The sequence below is a fragment of the Saccopteryx bilineata genome, chromosome 5 (assembly GCF_036850765.1).
Source record: "Saccopteryx bilineata isolate mSacBil1 chromosome 5, mSacBil1_pri_phased_curated, whole genome shotgun sequence".
Taxonomy (NCBI): domain Eukaryota; kingdom Metazoa; phylum Chordata; class Mammalia; order Chiroptera; family Emballonuridae; genus Saccopteryx; species Saccopteryx bilineata.
The window spans coordinates 46,353,883-46,372,788 of record NC_089494.1 but is presented as its reverse complement, the minus strand read 5'-3'; the positions used below and the strand labels follow the sequence as shown (position 1 = coordinate 46,372,788).

At 34.7% G+C, this 18,906-nt stretch overlaps 1 protein-coding gene across 1 annotated transcript in view; it reads left to right on the top strand.

Moving 5' to 3' along the window:
• The window catches only part of ANKAR (ankyrin and armadillo repeat containing), a 55,968-nt gene that overhangs the window by 36,255 nt on the left and 807 nt on the right, over positions 1–18,906 (top strand). Inside the window, exons 15-21 of the mRNA XM_066232962.1 lie at positions 3,746–3,852; positions 6,258–6,380; positions 10,041–10,199; positions 10,896–11,013; positions 13,174–13,283; positions 15,062–15,258; positions 18,169–18,215. Coding sequence (XP_066089059.1) covers positions 3,746–3,852; positions 6,258–6,380; positions 10,041–10,199; positions 10,896–11,013; positions 13,174–13,283; positions 15,062–15,258; positions 18,169–18,215 — 861 coding nt within the window. The remainder of the gene's footprint in view (positions 1–3,745; positions 3,853–6,257; positions 6,381–10,040; positions 10,200–10,895; positions 11,014–13,173; positions 13,284–15,061; positions 15,259–18,168; positions 18,216–18,906) is intronic.

Sequence of the window (18,906 nt, the reverse complement as noted above, 5' to 3'; positions counted from 1 at the left end):
ACTGTTATGAACATTTATGTACAAGCCTTGGAAGAGACATGTTTTCATTTCTTTAGTGTTAATACCTAGAAGTAGGTTTTCTCGATCATATGATAGGTGTATGCTTAACTTTTAAAGAAACTGCCAGACTGTTTTTCAAAGTAGAATAACCATACCAGCAGTGTGTATGATTGCAGTAGCTTCACTTCCTCGTCAACACTTACAATGGTGATTTTAGCCATTCCAGTAGGTATGTAGTAAATCTGTGGTTTTAATTTGCATTTTCCTAATGACTGATGATTTAGAGAATCTTTTCATGTGCTTATTTGTCATTTTTATATCTTCTCTGGTAAAGTGTCTTTTAAAATATTTTGCCCATTTTTATTGTGTTATCTTATTGAAGTATAAGCATTCTTTACATACTCTAGATACAAGTCCTTCGTTAGATGTATGTTTTGCATATATTTTCTCCCAGTCTATGGTGTATCTTTTGATATTTCTTTCTTACAAGGTCTTTTGATGAGCAAGAGTTTTTGAATATGTCTAATTTGTTAATTTAAAAAATTTAGTTCACTAGAGTGAAGGGAAAAGAGGGGATGGGACCAAAGAAGGTGAAAGGATTAGCCAAAATTATATATATATATAAAACACACATATACAGACAACAGGGTAGGAATAGCCAGAGAGATGGGGGGTGGAGGTATGGGGAGGGGGCAAAGTTGGGGAGAAAAGGGGTGGAAAGAGACTTTGCATTGGGTATGGGGGGCACAATGTGGTATTATATTAAGTGGGACACCACTCGAAATCATGTCAACACATGATTAAAAATTAAAAATTAAAAATTAAAAATTAAAATTAAAAAAAGAAACCTCTGCCAAATTCAAAATCATAAAGGTTTTCTATTTTCCTGTATACTTAGATTTCTGATTCATTTTGAATTAATTTTTGCATGTGGCTAAGATTCATTTTTTACTACCCATTTAGCATCATTTATTGAAAAGATTATCTTTTCCTCCGTATGATTTCCTAGGTACTTTTGTTAATAATCAATTGACTAAATATTTGTGAGTCTGTTTCTGGACTCTTTCTGTCTACTTATCCATTTGTCTATCTTTATGCTATACTTACTGTCTTACTGGAGGTTTACAGGAAATCTTGAAAGCAGTTTGTATAAGTCCTTCAACATTTTTCAAAGTTGCTTTGGGATCTCAGATCCTTTGTTATTTCCATACACTTTTTTAAATTAAACTGTCAGTTTTTTAAAAAGATCTGTTATCTTTATTGGAATTACATAGAATCCATAAATACATTTGAGGGAACAGACATCCTCTTAATACCAAGTTTTCCAATATATAAACATGGTTAAGTCTCTCTATTTATTTGGGTCTTCTTTAATATCCTTCAGCAATGTTTTAGTTTTTCATATACAATTCTTGCATTTAATTTTGTCAATTTTATCTTAGGCATTTCATTTTTAAATCATGCATAAGTTTTGATCGAATGCTGGACATTGTGCGTTTTAAATTGATAGATGCTGAATCTTACTGTTTTCCTTTAATGAGTTAGGCTCTGTTTGGGCATGCCTTAGTTACTTGGGATCTGTGTGATCCTTTTGAAGCTAGCTTTCAAGCTTTTTTAGAACAGTGTAGAGCACCCTTTCCATTGGAACAACTTAACCCCAGTATTATGATACTTTTCCACGGACTCCATCCCTTGGATATAGCCCCTTGTATTTTGAGATATCTACACTCTGGCCAGTAGGAACACAAACTGTCTTTAGCTTTGTGTGAGCTCTGAGAACTGTTCAGCCTATTGTTTGTAGTGGTTCTTTTCCCACCTTAATAAAATTTCAGTCCATTATTACCATGTGAAGTTTTAGTCAAAGATGATATATAACAATACCATTTTTATTATCATAATCATTATTTAAAATACTAAATTTTGCTGGCAGTGGGGTGGGTGGAGGAGTGTATAGGGGGCATAAATGGTGATAAACAAAGACTATAAATAAAAAAATTAAAAATACTCATTCTTTGAGACCCACCTGTAGCATCTTCACCCTTTGAAATCTCCCTTCCTACCCCTTTCCCACCTACTCTGAAGTGTGCAGTTCCTCTTCTGGGCTTCAACTGTACAATTCCATACCTCTATTAAAACACTTGTAACAAAGTATTGAAATGGTATATTTACATAGTTGCTTCCCCTAAATAATATAAACTCCTTGAGGGTAGATATTCTAATTCCTCTTTTTAGCCCTACTTCTTATCTCAGTGCCTGGTGCATTAGGTAATCAGTACCTGTCAGTTTAATGGAGAATATTTATGTAATCAGTGTTTGTGTACATGCCTAGGTGGCCAGAGGGTGAACAGGGGACAAACAAAAGTGTTCTTTGCTTCTGTTTACCTCAATTCTATCAAACCTCCCCAGATCACAGTAATTAGATGGCTTCTATTCATTGTCCATAAAGAGGCCCAGTCTTGCACTTAGACTTAAATATATAAATGCACTGTATATGCATTGTGACATTTATGGCAAAGGAAAAGAATTTAAATTGCTCATACATATCCCCTAGGAAGAGATGATTTAAGTTTTTTCTTTGAGATTAGGCCTACAATTTAAAGTATAGGTTAAAATAATAATAAATAAATAAAGTAGTAGGTTATAAAACAGTAAGATTATCTTTTAGTATGTGTATTTAGGGAATCCAGAAATTTTAACTAGAATATTTACTCTAGTCATTTTTATAAAAATGAACTTATTTTGGAAAACATTAGCATTATAATCTTAAGTACCTTGCACATAATTCCTGAGTAGATGATAGCTATAATATATTATTCCTTGAGAGTCTAGCATTTCTAACTTCTTTATTTTGTGACTATTAGAAAACTAGGTATGCTCCTTTTCTGTTGTTTTTTAATGCCATAAATTTTCATTAAGCATTTTTTAATTTAGAAATTAAATTTAATGGGGTGACATTGATCAATAAGAGTACACAAGTTTTAGGTGAATAGCTCTATAGAATTTAAACTGTTGATTGTGTTGTGTGCCCATCACCCAAATATGTACACTTCTAGTAGTAAATTTTCCATTTTACTTTGCCTTTTAAAAATTTAATTCAGCTAAATTAGTGTAGACATAGCCTTTCCTCTTGTAATTTATTAATTATATATATATTTTTTTTACAAGAGAAAAAATCCACTTTTATTTATTTACTTTTCAATAAGTTTAAATCCTTGAGGGGTACAGCATGACACAGAGTCTGTGTCCAATGGCCTTAGCAAGAAGGTTGCTTTGGAATTCGGCATGGACTATGCCACTGTTTCCATGAGCATGAGTTTCCTTTTCCAAGATGACTGATTTTGTTCAGTTTGCCAGCAAAAGTCACTGTGTGTTCTTTGCTTTGTACACATAAGGGCATCTCTTGCATAGATAAATAGTTTCATATTGAGCATAAACACCTTCAGTTTTAAGAAGAGCTGTGTGCTCCCTCTGGTTCCAGGGATCCAGCTTATGCCATTAAAAATGGCCCTTGGACCATAGCCTTCCAGATGTATTTGTCATTTTAGAAGTCCTTTTCCAAACAGGCCCACAAAGTTCAGCAGCAACAACTCCACTTACCTCCACAAGCTCTAAGATGGTGGGAAGAGTTTACTAATTAATCATATTATGCTAGGACACTTCATCAATCAAACATATCAAGCTATGTTTAACTTTGCCATTTCCAAAATAGAAAAAAAAAATCTTATTGACATGTGGATTCTTACAGGTGTCGCCCATACAAGAAATCCCACTAGTCAACAATTTGTTGTAGACGAGAATGCCTTTCCAGTACTTATTCAACTACTGAGAAATCACCCTTCTTCTAGCATTAAGGTATATATAAGGTTCTAAGGGGTTTTTATTTTCTGATACTATAAAAATTAACATAAATATGATTTTAAGAATTCATGCAAGTTCACAAGTACAATAAAAATATTTAACTTTTTAAACAAAATTCTAAAAGTTTTAAACAAAAAAGTTGCTACAAAGATAATAAATTGTATTAAAATATTTCTTCAAAATACTAAAGTCTTGCCTGTCCAGGCAGTGACACAGTGGATAGAGCATCAGATTGGAATTTTGTGGACCCGAGTTTGAAACCCCAAGGTCACCAGTTTGAGCACAGGCTCACCAACTTGAGTGTGGGGTTGCTGGCTTGCGCAAGGGGTCATAGACATGACCCCATGGTCACTGGCTTAAACCCATAGTCAATGGCTTGAGTAAGGGGTCAGTCACTCAGCTAGAACCTCCTGGTCCAGGTACATAAAAGAAAGCAATCAATGAACAACTAAGGGGACACAACTGTGAGTTGATGCTTCTTACTTCTCTCCCTTTCTGTCGGTTTGTCCCTGTCTGTCCTGTATCTCTCACAAAACAAAAACAAACAAAAACAAACTAAAGTCTTATGTCCTTATTCATCAAACCTCAGATATCTGATTATTTGCAGAATTTCTTCTCTACTTCCTCAGATATTGTTTGCTAAAAACTGGGTGGGGGTAACAGGGATGGGATTTGTGTAGCAAAATTTCTCAAATAGAAATGAATCCTGTCAGTGTTAGACCATCAAAACAGCCCTACCTCCTACTCAACAGCCTAGTTTGGCTGGCAGCAAGACTTTTCTCAAGGCTAAACATTACCAAGAAGTACTAAGAGTTGTTAAAGAGTCCTCTCTTCCAGTTACTTCTAGTAGAATGCCTTTAATAAAATGACATTCACATCTACTAAAACCATTTTACTAAAGGTTTGGAAATTCAGGACAACTATAGTTAGCCAGGCAGAAAATAACAACAAAAATGCATTTTCTTTTCAAAATTTAGTATGGGCTCTGTTGGAAATGAGAAAATAAAAATAACCTAGGAGGAAAATATGTAAGTAAACATAGCATTATTTCTTTTAAGGAATGTGCTTGTCATCAGAAAAGATGTTATAAGTTACGTGGCTTTTCTGGCTATGAAAGAGATTATTTTATTACGGGAGATGAATTAGCAAAAAAAAGGAAGGAGCCTATGTTTGCAGTTCTTTTGGCTTGAATTAGAGTAAGAATTGCACTGACTTTCAAAGTACAAATAAATTTCATAAGACTATGGAAAATGCCACATAAATTTTTTTTAAAACATACATTTTCATGGCTAAACAGTTTGCTTCAATTGCATCAATCTATATTTCAGTATATACTTTCAATGAGTTCTTAAACTTATTAAAAATAAAACATACATTTCAATACTTTCCCTCAAATAAAATTCTGTAGCAAACAAATTCTGTTTGCAATATTCATGATTTTCTAAACTCATAACATTTTTCATAGAAATGTGTAGTGTAGCACTTTAAAATTTTAACTATTGGGCCCCAGATGGACAAAGCATTGGCCCCAGAAGTGGTTGCCGGGTAGATCCTGGTCCAGGCGCATGCAGGAGTCTGTCTCTATCTCTCTCTCCTACTCTCACTTGAAAAAGAAGAAAATAATAATAATAAAAATAAATAAATGAACACGACATAAATTTCCACTACTGAAAACTTCATTTCTAAGATGGGGAAAAAAAAAAAAAGAAATCCCTGGGGTTCTTTAAAAATAAACAAAAAACAAAAAAAACTATATTGGTAAGATCTGTGGTGGTACAGTGGATAAAGTATCGACCTGGAATGCTGAGGTCACTAGTTTGAAACCCTGGGCTTGTCTGCTTAAGGCACATATGGGAGTTGATGCTTCCTGCTCCTCCCCCTCCTTTCTCTCTTTCTCTCTCTCCTCTCTCTCTAAAAATGAATAAATAAAATTAAAGAATAGTAACTATTGAATCCTAATAAACAAGGTTCATTGACATCCTAAAGGTCTTCTGTACAATAAATGATTACAGAAATAGAGGAGAGTTAGTCCTCAGTACTTTGTTTAAATTAATAGGCGATCCACTAAAGGCTTACAGCTCAAAGGTTAGTAGCTAGCAAGCAGTTCAAAACAGCCTTTTAACCCAGCCAGAAAATCATTTTTAAATTAGATATAGAAGGGATACTCCTCTGTCCTCAGAATTTTGTGGTCATGCCAATACAAAGAGGAAGGATATTTTCCAGCTGCTCAAAATGATATAGGGCATTCCTGAAGCTGTAAATGCCACTCTCTTAATACTAGTGAGAGAATTGGAATCAATGGATTTTATAGTATCTTTGAATTACTATATTTCATATAAACATATAAAAAATGATACTTGAGTAAAAACTAAATAAATTTCTGAAAACCACATATTTAGGTGGAAGTGGCAGTTTCCCTGGCCTGCATTGTGCTATGTAATAATGCATTGCAGAAAGAATTACAAGAAAATGAAGGATTTAAGTATGCTGATGTCCTTAGTCTTCTCCACTCACAAGATAAGGTAATACCTTTACAAAATGTTGAAGATCATTTAACAGTGGTAGTCAACCTGGTCCCTACCGCCCACTAGTGGGTGTTCCAGCTTTCATGGTGGGCGGTAGCTGAGCAACCAAAGTATAAATAAAAAGATAGATTTAACTATAGTAAGTTGTTTTATAAAGATTTATTCTGCCAAACTTAGTGAAAATCCGACATAAAGTACTTGGTAAGTAATTATTATTATATGCTTTAACTTGCTGTAACTCTGCTTTATAAATTTTATAAAGTAAAGTTACTTGCCTACTTTATAAATCACCATTACTGTGGAACTGGTGGGCGGTTAGAAAATTTTACTACTAACAAATATACAAAAGTGGATGGTAGGTATAAAAAGGTTGACTACCCCTGATTTAGAAGAAGATATTTTTTAGATCACATCATAAATTATCAGCAAGTCTTTTGTGGCAATATTCAAATGTATTACTAAAGAAATTTAAAATCTCTTTGTTAAATATATTAGTTTGTAATGATGGAATTAACTGTTTTATATTTTTCAGTTTGGAAATGAAGCTATTTTATGCATTGGGACAAACTAAAAAACAAGTCTCTTCTATCCTGAATGCATCAAATCTTTACCTATATTTACAACCTTTCAACCCTCAGTCTTCCTCTTCTTACCCAATATTCTAGAATGGTGGTTCTCAATCTATTTGTGATGAAGGAATACCCTTTCCTCACCAGTCTGCCAATTAAAAGAAATAAATAAAAAACCTTAAGCCTGACCTGTGGTGGCGCAGTGGATAAAGCATCGACCTGGAAATGCTGAGGTCGCCAGTTCGAAACCCTGGGCTAGCCTGGTCAAGGCACATATGGGAGTTGATGCTTCCTGCTCCTCCCCCCTTCTCACTCTCTCGGTCTTTCTCTCCTCTCTCTCCCTCTCTCTCTCTCCTTTCTAAAAAATAAAAATAAAATAAAATAAAATAAAAACCTTAAAATTTTGAAATAATTTTAGACCTTCCAAAATTTTGCAAAAATAATACAGAGTATTCTGGTATCTTCCTTCATCCATTCCAGTTTTCCTGACTGTCAACCAGGAAACTGACATTGATACTTTACTATTAACCAAGCTGCAGACCTTATATAAATTTTGCCTATTTTCTCACAATGTCCTTTTTCTGCTCCAGAATCCAATCAGGGATTCAACATTGTATATAGTTGTCTTTTCAGTCTCCTTCAATCTGTGAAACTCAGTCCTTGGAATTTCAGGATTCCATGTCTTTCATGATCTTGACATTTCTGATGAGTTCAGGCCAATTGTTTTGTAGAATGTCTCTCAGTTTGAGTTACCTGATGTTTCTCCTAATTAAACGGAGGTAATGCATTTTGGCAAGACAGCCACAGGAGCGACATGGTCTTTGTCCTTCGCCTTCCCAGTGCGTCCTTTCAGGAAGTACATGTTATTGTACGTCTTATAACTGGTAATATAAACTTTGGGTACTTGGTTCAAGTGGTGTCTATCACATCTCCACTGTAGCTACTGTTCTTCCTTTTGTAATTAATAAGTATCTTAGGTGAGACACTTTGAGGCCATGCAGATATTCTGTTTTGCATTGTACTTTTGCTCACCAATTTTAGCATCCATTGAAGCCACAGTGATTACTGTGGCATCTGCCTAATGGTGATGTTTTTTTAAAAAATACCCTCCTTTTTCCTTCTATCATACATTTATTAATTGATATTTAACTGTAAGAAAGGCCCATTTCTTTTAAATGCTTATTCTTGGTTTCTGTAATCCTGTTATAAACCATTTTGTGGACTGTCACTGGTCCATGAGCCATAACCCTAGGAAAACTCAGGGACTTCTGTTATCTACAGTGTATTTGGCAATTAGGGAAGAAAACTGCAAACTATGTCTCTCTCATTTTGGGGAGGTTTGGGGAGGGAAAAAGAAGGATTGTAAGGAGAGGAATGAAATCACTGCACTATTTTTTTTTAAATACAGAATTCTACTTTACTGTGGTACACAAAAGATGGAGAAGTTCTGCTTTAGTAATATGAGGAATAACAGAATGAGGAGACTGAATTCATGTTTGACTGACTCAGTAAGCCACCTTTCTTCCCTCTGTCCTCTGTTCCTTTCACATTTTAGTCTCATCACCCATCCCTCAGGGATACCCTTCTTCTTCCTCTTCTTCTATTACCCATTGCACTATAAATCATTCTCCTTTTCCTTCCAGCCCAGACTGTTACCACTTGTTTCACTCTCTATTCCTTTGACTGTACCTAATAGTTTTCTTCCTACATATGGCCAAGTGACTACTTTATGTGTATATAATTTTTATTATGGAAAATTTCAAACAACTCATGGTCAATCTTACTTCCTCTCTATATATACCTACTCACTAATCTTATGTTAATGATTTTATTTTTTAATTGGATTTACTGGGGTGACATTGGTTAATAAAATTATATAGGTTTCAGGTGTAAAATTCTACAATACATCATCTATACATTGCGCTGTGTTCACCACCCCAAGTCAATCTGGCATCATATAATTTTATCTGTAAGCATTTCATACCTATAATGATTCATAGTGGCAGAAAAAAACTAAGATTAAGAGTTCTCTCTCTCTCTACTATACTGTTCAAGTAAAATAGTAAAAATAAGATTTAATCATAAAATCCTATCTTTTGGGCCTATCTGAAAGATCTACCAAACTTGTTCATCTTTGGCAAGCAGACTGTCTCTAAGTGGGATTGGTTTTTGCTCTTTTCCTGGTCCCAGAATGTTAAAATGTGATTTAAAAAAGTAAAACATTTTTCTTTTATTCCCTCTTAGAATACAGCACAATAGAATTTTTTTTCTTTTACTTAGAAGCAAGGAGGCAGAGAGACAGATTTCTGCATTCACCCTGACCAGGATATACCCAGAAAGATGCCTACAGGGTGATGCTCTGCCCATTTGGCACTGCTGCTTCGTTGCTCAGCACCTGAGCTATTTCAGTGCCTGAGGCAGTCCATGGAGCCATGCTCAGTGCCTGGGGCCAACTTACTTGAATCAAGCCATGGCTGTGGGAGGAGAAAAGAGAGTAAGAGAGAAGGGGGGGGGGTAGAGAAGCAGGTGGCACTTCTCCTGTGTGCCCTGACTGGGCATCGAACCAAGGACTTCCACATACTGGGCCAATGCTCTACCACTAAACCAACCAGCCAGGGCCAGCACAATAGAAATTTACAAATGAACTTAAGAGATGATTACCATCTTACACTGCATAAAATACAACATATAGCCTGTTGCACAAGGGACATTTCAATTTATCAACTCTAATTTGGAATGTTGAAAAGAAAAACATGTTGAAATAAAATAGTTGTGGGTAAACGATATTGTGGAGTTTCCTGTTACCATTTAGGTATTCATTTACATAATCAGTAATCTAACATTCCCTTTAAAAATTGTATTTTTTTCCCCTTTTCTTCTCCCTGATACCACAACCTAATTCTCTGTTTTCTGTTCAGTAACATTCTGAGGTAATTGTATTATGTTTTTCCCAATACACTAATGTCATATTTTATTTCCAGAGATAAGAATACAATATATTATAATGGGCAAGAATTTGAAACCTATTACCTTGATAGTATGATAAATGAAGTAAATTAAACATAATGCATGTTTCTCCTATTTCTAGGATATCTGTTTAAGAGCAGGCTATGCATTAACCCTTTTTGCCTTCAATGATTGCTTCCAACAATATTTAATATTAGAAAATGGAATGATAACCATATCAATTTTTCAACCTTTTCTTGAATCAACAATTGAAACTGAGAAGGCAATGGCAGCATTTCAGGTATAAAATTGGAGGTTAAACCTCAATAAATGTCTTTTTAGTGAAAAATTAAAAATTTTTGAGGTCTGGAAAAATATTTACAAACTTGTAAAATTCACAGTATTTTTCATACCAGCCCCTTTCACATCATAAAAGCCCCATTATCTACAAGGATTTCTTTATCTACATAGAATTTTACAAGTTAAAATGGAATTTTTGCCTTTATCCATCACCTGATGTTTATACAACCCTGTCAGGTAGATAGGCAGGTAGTAGTATTTTTGTCACCTCCCTATTACAAGGAAATAGGTAGAGAAACATGGTAGTATCCAACACAAGTTTTCTAACTGCAAAACTTTTGCTGATCCCACTGATTCTTCCACCTGTGACAACTAGGTGTATCTGGATTCTTAGTTTTAGTCTCCCTCTTCTTTTTCTATCCTGTGACCTTCAGGCAATGTATTTTCTATGACGGATATTTCTATTCAAGGATATTAAAGTTACAAATATTGTAGAAAAAATACTATGGCCTACCACAGTCACTAGAATGATCAGATAGGGACAAGTACTCTAACTCTTATTCCTGCTACTTCTCTATTCATTCATACCAAATTACCCCTCTTACCTTTCCAAGAAGTACCAAATAAATACATATATAAAAACTTAGAGAAGCTGTGTAGAAAAAGTTTAATAATTCTGTGCTTTTTTTATTTTTAGATTATTATATTAGCTAAAGTCATTATAGATGTGGACCATATTACTTTGTCTTCAAGAGGTATTACTATTTTAGCTGGTAGTCTGTATTCAGTTAATACCACTACTATTATCTTGACGGGTAAGAAATTACTAGATAACTAGAATCTAATTGTATACACATAAAACTATTTTTATAATGTTTTTGTATTATGAGCAATAATAAAATAATAAGACTGACACTGTCATACGGTTTGAAGAATGAATCTACAAGTCAGTCTATTCTGCCCTAAATAAGAGCAGATCAAGTCTAAACATGGCCTTTTTGATTTAACTACTTTTTCAAACCCCTAATTATTTTTTCCAGAATATAAAATGAGAATTTAACTATGACTTACTGCCAAAAAAATGTATGCACTGGTTTATAATAGTGGGATATTTATATTAATATGCCTGTGTCCAGTTTCCTTTTGACCAATGGTACACATTTTACTAACATTTAAGAGTTCTCTACATTGATACGCAATATAGCAAGGCAGACTAGCCTAGTGGAGTTCCTGACACAATGCTTATTGTATAGCTAACTATATCTACTTCAGATCTAACTCCCAGATGATCAATAAGTAGTAAATTGACTTCATATATCACTCTCAGCACAACATAAAACAGTATCAGAATACCAACCATATGGAGTAACTACTTCCAAAATATAAATAAATAAGATATATTTTTTTAACTGAACACAGCAAAAGAAATTCTACTTGCTGCCGTAAAATTCTATTTTTATGTTGTAAATTTACTTAGCATGAAGCAAATAAAAACTGATAGAAACTACCTAAGGAAAAAACATATTTAAAAGAAGTTACTAAATATGTTTTTCTCTAAATAAAATTCTTAATTCAATGTCATAGTAATTATATGACTCTGAAAAACAATTGTAGTGGGTTTAATTTTACTCCATAAACTATTATGTGCAAATAATGCCACATTATACTAGCTTTCAAATATTAATTTTCCCAGGCTGGTAGGAATTGAGTCTCAAAAATGACTGGGCTTTCTCTGTACTCCATCATCACAGTTTTATACATCTCCAGAGTCAAACGCACGCAGGGGTATCTCAAGCAAGCAGGCTCTCCGAGCCTTAGATATACTGTAAAATAAATGATGTCCAAGCCAACATGATTCCCCAAAGAGGCTCCAAAAGCACAGAAGTTTTGCAGAAACTGGAATTTCTGTTGCCAAGTCTCCAGTTTTCCTATGTGCACCATTTAGTTATTCTCCATTCAAAGCTCCTACTCTTACTGTGTCTTCGTAGTCTTAAACTCTCTGCCCTCCTCCATTTGCTCACCCCATTTCTTATGCCACATGTTTAAAGACACATCGCTCCCTTCCCACTAGCATCATGGCTTCTCTAAACTCAGGCTATTGAAAAGTTTTGCTCTAGGCCATACAACTCAAGACTCCCCCATCCTGAGACAATAAATACAAAGCTCTTCTTGGCTTAAAATGAAGGTTGGAAAAAAATAGAACAAATGCCCAGTTAATACATCAATAAAGTATCTACCCACAAATGTAAAAATACACTTATCTATATCTTAAAAGTTGTATTACACTTATATCAACACAACAACAATATTTTGAAGGAATATTATAAGAAAACTCTAAAATTAAAATTTGAATGAAATAGTTTTAAGTTGGTAGCTGCACATTTATTTAATTACTGGATCACTTATTTTTAATCCCAAAACATTTCTTTTCATGGCAAAAACTTCAATGATTTTTAAACTTTAATAAGCAACACATTGCTTAATTTTAAAATACCATTAAGCTCTTCTTAACTCAAAGCCATTTGATTTTCAAAAAGGACATATTAAGTTTTCTAAGGACATATTAAATTTTCTTTCTTTCTTTTCTTTTTTTTTTTTAGTCTCTACATATTAAGTTTTCTTAAGGTATGTCAAGCATTATGTTCAGTCTTTAAAAAAGAAAATAGCCCTGAAACCTCCAATCAAAACATTCTAAAGCATGGGAAAGAAAACCTTTGATTTTCAAATATTCCCTCTCTTAGTAAATCTATTTATCTTTTACTGTTTGTGACAGAAAACCAAATTATAATTTTGGGTAAAGTTTATTCTAAACTTGATATATAAATGCTTTTATTACTTTTTTTCCCTGCACTTCTTCGTTAACAGAGATATCTTGAGACTCAAATATTTTTAATACTATGTACAAATAACCAAAAGCACAGTATCTCAGTTCATAGGAAATAACACAAGCATTGTTTTTCTTGTTTAATTTATAGGAAATTTAATAGCGAGCCTGGCTCATTCTAGAGCTGGTATTACAGACACATTTATCACATTAGGGATGATTCAACGGCTCTGCTATCATCTGTACTCAGGAAAAGAAGAGGTAATAATGAAAGTAATTCTAAAATTGAGTATTCTAAAACTATAATTTGCTCTCCCTCATTTCTGTGGGCTAATTTTTCCACAGGTTGACTGTGTTATAATAGCTCATGTTACTAACTCAAAATGAGGTGATTTCTCTAGTATTATATCTGCCATCCACAATTCTGGTTCCCACAAAATGTGAAAATTTGTTTTAACTTTGATATTTAAGATTCAATCTAAAAATAAGTATGTTGATGATATAGAAATTTATAATTAAAATATCTATAAAATATCTCACCAAATTTTGTGATCCCACTGTCATTTCTATGAGTATCTGGAATGAATGAAAGTGGAATCTTGCCTGACCTGTGGTGGCGCAGTGAATAAAGTGTTAACCTGGAATGCTGCGGTCGCCAGTTCAAAACCCTGGACTTGCCTGGTCAAGGCACATATGAGAAGCAACCATTGAACAACTAAAGTGAAGCAACTATGAGTTGCTCCTCCACCACCTCTCTGTAAAATCAATAAAATAAAATAAAATAAAAAAAAGAAAGTAGAATCCATCAGACAGTTTTTCTTATCTGCCAAGAGGGTTAAAGATGAGGGTGTGTGAAGAAGGCCTGGCTGGCCAGTAGTGATTTGCCTCTAAGTATTCCCCTACACTTTCCCCCAAGGTCCGAGGCATTGTTTCTCCAACTCTGGGGTACACTGGAAGCACTCAGAGGAATCTGACACACCGTAGATTGCATGGGTCTATTCCAAGAGTTTCTGATCTAATACATCAGGTATAGGCCCTAGAATGTGTACTTCTAGCAAGTTCCCAGAAGCTGAAGCTACTCTTTTGGGGACCATATATTGAGAACCACTGTTCAAAGCATGGAAGATATAATGGGTACATACAGCAGTCAGATGCCAATGTAAAGACCTACATGTCAAGCTTCTGGTGCCCTGCATGGGCCTGTTTATGTTTATTCTATAACATTTCTTATGCTACCACTAACAGATTTTCCTAAGAAATGCCCAGGAGTTTACTTGAACTAATCATATCAACAACCTAATTAAGGTCACAGGCAGAGGGTGTTTCCTTCAAGGAAAGAAAAAACTTTTTCTGGAGTCCCATGGCCTAATGCTTATTCTCGTTTCTTTATTTTTTGCCAATTGAAAATTTAGTTGCTTTCCTAAATTCATTATTTTTAACCTACATTTATGCTATAGGTTTAACCTGTTTTTCTATCACAATCACTTGAGCAGCTTCGAAAAGTTTGTCGTTAGTTCAAACTCAATGATTCTTCTCTGGCTGCACATTAGAATCTCCTGTGGCACTTTGAAAACAATATAGCCCTGGCAGGTAGCTAGGTTGGTTAAAGCACCATCCTGATATGCCAAGGATGCTCAGGGCATGTGCAAGAATCAACCAGTGAATACACGACTAAGTGGAACAACAAATCGATCTCTCTCTCAATAAGTAAGTAGATAGATACATAAGCAGATAGATAAAAATTAAAAACAATATAAATGCCCATATTCTACTCCAAGAGTCTGATGTGCTTTAAAAAACAAAAAACAGACAAAAAAAATTAGTGATTCTAAAATGCAGTCAAGAACTAAGAACAACTACTAGAAATCAATGGCAGTCGACACCCCTCTCTAAAAATATTGGTGATTGCCATCAATTGACATACATAGTTGCTGTGCATAGCTACAGGGACATTCCTATGAAATATCTAATGAGAGCACTGGGTTTGATATTTTAAAAACAAAGCTAACTGGTTAAGAAGGAATTGTTTCTTCTTGTAGGTTCGCACAGCTTGCTCCTGTGCTCTTGGCTACTTAACTTACAATGCAAATGCTTTTCGCATCCTATTAAAGGAATGCAGAAATAAGCCTAATCAGTTTCTTCGTATAAAAAATAATATCAGCAGAGATGCAAGTATCAACCCGGCATTTTTAAAGGAATTTCAAATGCAACAAAAAGTGGGACTTCCTTCCTTAAGGTACTGTGCCTTTATTTGAAGTGGTAGTGAAATTATTGATAGAGGAACTTTTAAGTTTAAGGAAGGTAAAACAAGGGGAACTACCCTTGATATGAATATATGCCTTTCAAACTAAAGGATAAACTTCATTCTAATTGTCCATTGCCAAAGCCTGTTTTAATTCCAATTTAGCAACAGAAGTGTGACCGCAGAGAAGAATACAGTTACATGTGGCTAGGATTATTCACATTTTAGAAAAATATTTTGGGAGCCTGATTGCCTCCACGTCTGATCCAGGAAGCCATTTTGGGGTAGAGGGAGGAATATTTGAGAGTTCTGAGCCACCAGGAACACCACCATGACCATATAGCATCAAACGGACGGACTTTGGGACTTGATCCAAAGCTAGGTGAAATCGGGCCCAGTGGTTGGAGTTATGCCAAAGTTTGCCAGGCATTTATTCAGAGGAATTTGCATCAGTGTTGTAATTACATCATGAACTTAAGTTTCTGAAAAAAGAGAGGAGAATCTTCTTACACCAGGCATATTTCCTTCTGTATATGTAGCTGAATTACAAGTCTTCTATGCAAATAGCACTATTTATATATAGGAAACAGATCTACTCAAGATGTATGATTAACTTTATAATAATAGAAGAGAATAGGACGCACTGTCGTGGTTCTAAAAATCAATTTTAAGTATAGAGAAAAAATAAGCACATCTTCAGAGTCATTTTAATTGGAATTCTTTGAAAAAATGAAAATTTAAAACTTATTACCTAATTTTATGTAAAATGCCAGGGAAATCTAAATTGCAATGGCTTTAATTGAAAATGTCAGAAAGTAATATTTACTGGTTTAAAAAAATTAATTCAGGATAAATAATGTAAGTATTATTTAACAGTCACTCCCACAGCTAGGCCCTAAGGCAGGCATGGCCAAAATATGACCTGCGGGCCAGTAATAAGTTTATGTGGCCCGCGATTAAATTTTTAATATTCTTTGCTACTTTAAAATCTCAGCTACTCAGAAGCGGAAGCGTCTTTGATTATTGGAAATCAAGATATTTAAGAAGATAGTAATACAAGGGAAAAGAATTCCGCATGTGACTAATCTAGGGTTAACTTCCAATAATTGGTCGAATGGATTCGCGATACTTCTTTATTTCTTAAAAAAATTCCATTATAAAGATTTACAATTTTTGTACTCATCTGTACTCGATATGAACTGTTTGATGTTTAGTGGCGATGTGAAACCCACATTCTTTTAGGTGGGGTTTGCCAGTGTGCACCCAAGGTCAAACAATTCGTTATTTTTGTGGTCAAGTGTGCTGAATCAAGTGGCATTGTAGCATAGACAATAGCTGCAGTTGATAACTGAAAATGTGTCCAGGCTGTTTGTAAAGTGAAATAATTGTTTTATTTGCGATATAACCCCTTCAAGCTCATTCTATTAATTAAATATTGTTTTGATTGATTGCGATACAGTTTGGATACTTAGACAGTATGTAATTATATTTTTATTAAAATAATATTGTATATTAAAATATTTTTCACTCACACTTATTCATAAACAAATTACATAATTAAATTTTATTTACTTAAACGAATCGTTTTTGTATTTAACATTTTTTAAATATTTCCTCTGGCCCGTGAAAAAAGTTTTCTTTGTAATCTGGCCCGGGGGCAAAAACTGTTGGCCACGCCTTCCTTAAGGCAACTTTTTGGGAATTAGAAAAAAAGTACCCCTTCCTCATGATACTTCACTGCCATCTGCTGGAAAATTGTTGTAACTATACAAATCTATGATGACTTGGAGGTGAATAGCACCCTGTATAGTTGTAAACACTCAACTTTCAGGATTATAAATAGCAGTGACAAGTTGTCAGTAAACTAGTTATCCAGTGAGGTGGAATTAGTGAGCAAATTGTGCTATGCACTCTCCTTAGAGCATTTATATGGGCTATTATATGTTACATCTGCAGGATGACGATTAAAATAACTTCATTTAAGGTCACAAACACACACCCCTCCCACACACACCCATTAAATTAAGTATACCTTATTATTCTTTGACTTGAAACACTTCATTGGTACCCAATTGCTTTGAAAATAAAGTTTAAATTTTCTCATTCTTTTTTTTTTTTTTTTTTTTTTATTTTTTTATTTCTCTGAAGTTGGAAACGGCGAGGCAGTCAGACAGACTCCCGCATGCGCCCGACCGGGATCCACCCGGCAGGCCCACCAGGGGGCGATGCTCTGCTGCAATCAGAGCCATTCTAGCACCTGAGGCAGAGGCCACAGAGCCATCCTCAGTGCCAGGGCCATCTTTGCTCCAATGGAGCCTCGCTGCGGGAGGGGAAGAGAGAGACAGAGAGGAAGGAGAGGGGGAGGGGTGAAGAAGCTGATGGGCACCTCTACTGTGTACCCTGGCCGAAAATCGAACCCGGGACTTCCGCACGCCAGGCCTACGCTCTACCACTGAGCCAACCGGCCAGGGCCAATTTTCTCATTCTTAATACATAAAATGACCTGATCTTTATTCTCCAATTTTATCTTCTATCATATCTCCAAAAACCTTGAATCCAGCTGCCCCAGAGTACTTAGTACCGTTCGAACATACCATACTGTTTATAGTATTGCAACCTTCCATTCCCTATTCCCTGTCTGGGATACTCTCCCCTACCTCATCCATTTGAAGACCTATTTTCTTCAAAACCCAGATGAAGTGTTTTTTCTTCCATGAAGGTTTCCCTGATCACTTCAAGCAGATTTAATATTTCAAATGTTTTGAATAAGTGAGTAAATGAGTATTTAAATATAAAATACTTACATGTAATGTGCATAAATGAGACCATTAGTCATTGAACATGATATATTGGTGTACAAAGTCTTTATAAAGTTCTAATTTGATAAAAATGTTTTCCTTCTAGTCTGGAGAAAAATGGAGGACCATCCATAATTCCTGTCTTTAAAAAAGGTAATTGATTTTTCTTTTATCTCTGAGGTACCTTCTAGCCCTGATGCTTTACAAATCTGTGTGCCACTTATAAAAATTTAAAATGTAGTTACCAAAAGGTTTACCTGTACAGTTTTGCTTTTGTAATTCTGGATATCTAAAGTATCTTCCCACTTACAAGCCAATGTTAAACATTTCTTTTAAGGCCTTCACTACTAACATCATTTGACAGAAATTCCTCTCTTACTTTGCTTTTTCTGATAAACCGTGCACAGTAATAAGTCATTACTGAAACAGCATGTAAGTATGACTTAAATTAAGACCCTGCTATTCTGTCCCATGCACAACTTTTCTAATGAATCGTTAGGGCACAGATCACATTTTTTCCTTTGATACTTTGTACAGTTTTATACAGTTGGTAGATGATGGCTGAGTGGCCCAGGCCTGCGAGATCAAAGTCTAGATCTTACAATGTTACCCATCAATGCCTATTAGACGTGTGACAGAAAAACTAAATTATTTATCGATTTCATGTTTACACTTAGTGCTTGTTCATATGTGTTTAGTGTAGGACCAAAATCAGTCTTATTTGGTATTTTGTCCTATTGTCAAAAGCAAGGACGAAAGCATTCATAACTCATTTTGCTGCAGTCACAAATTGAAAGGGAGATAGAACAAAAGGAAAGAAAAAAAGCATTTATTCAAGGAGTAG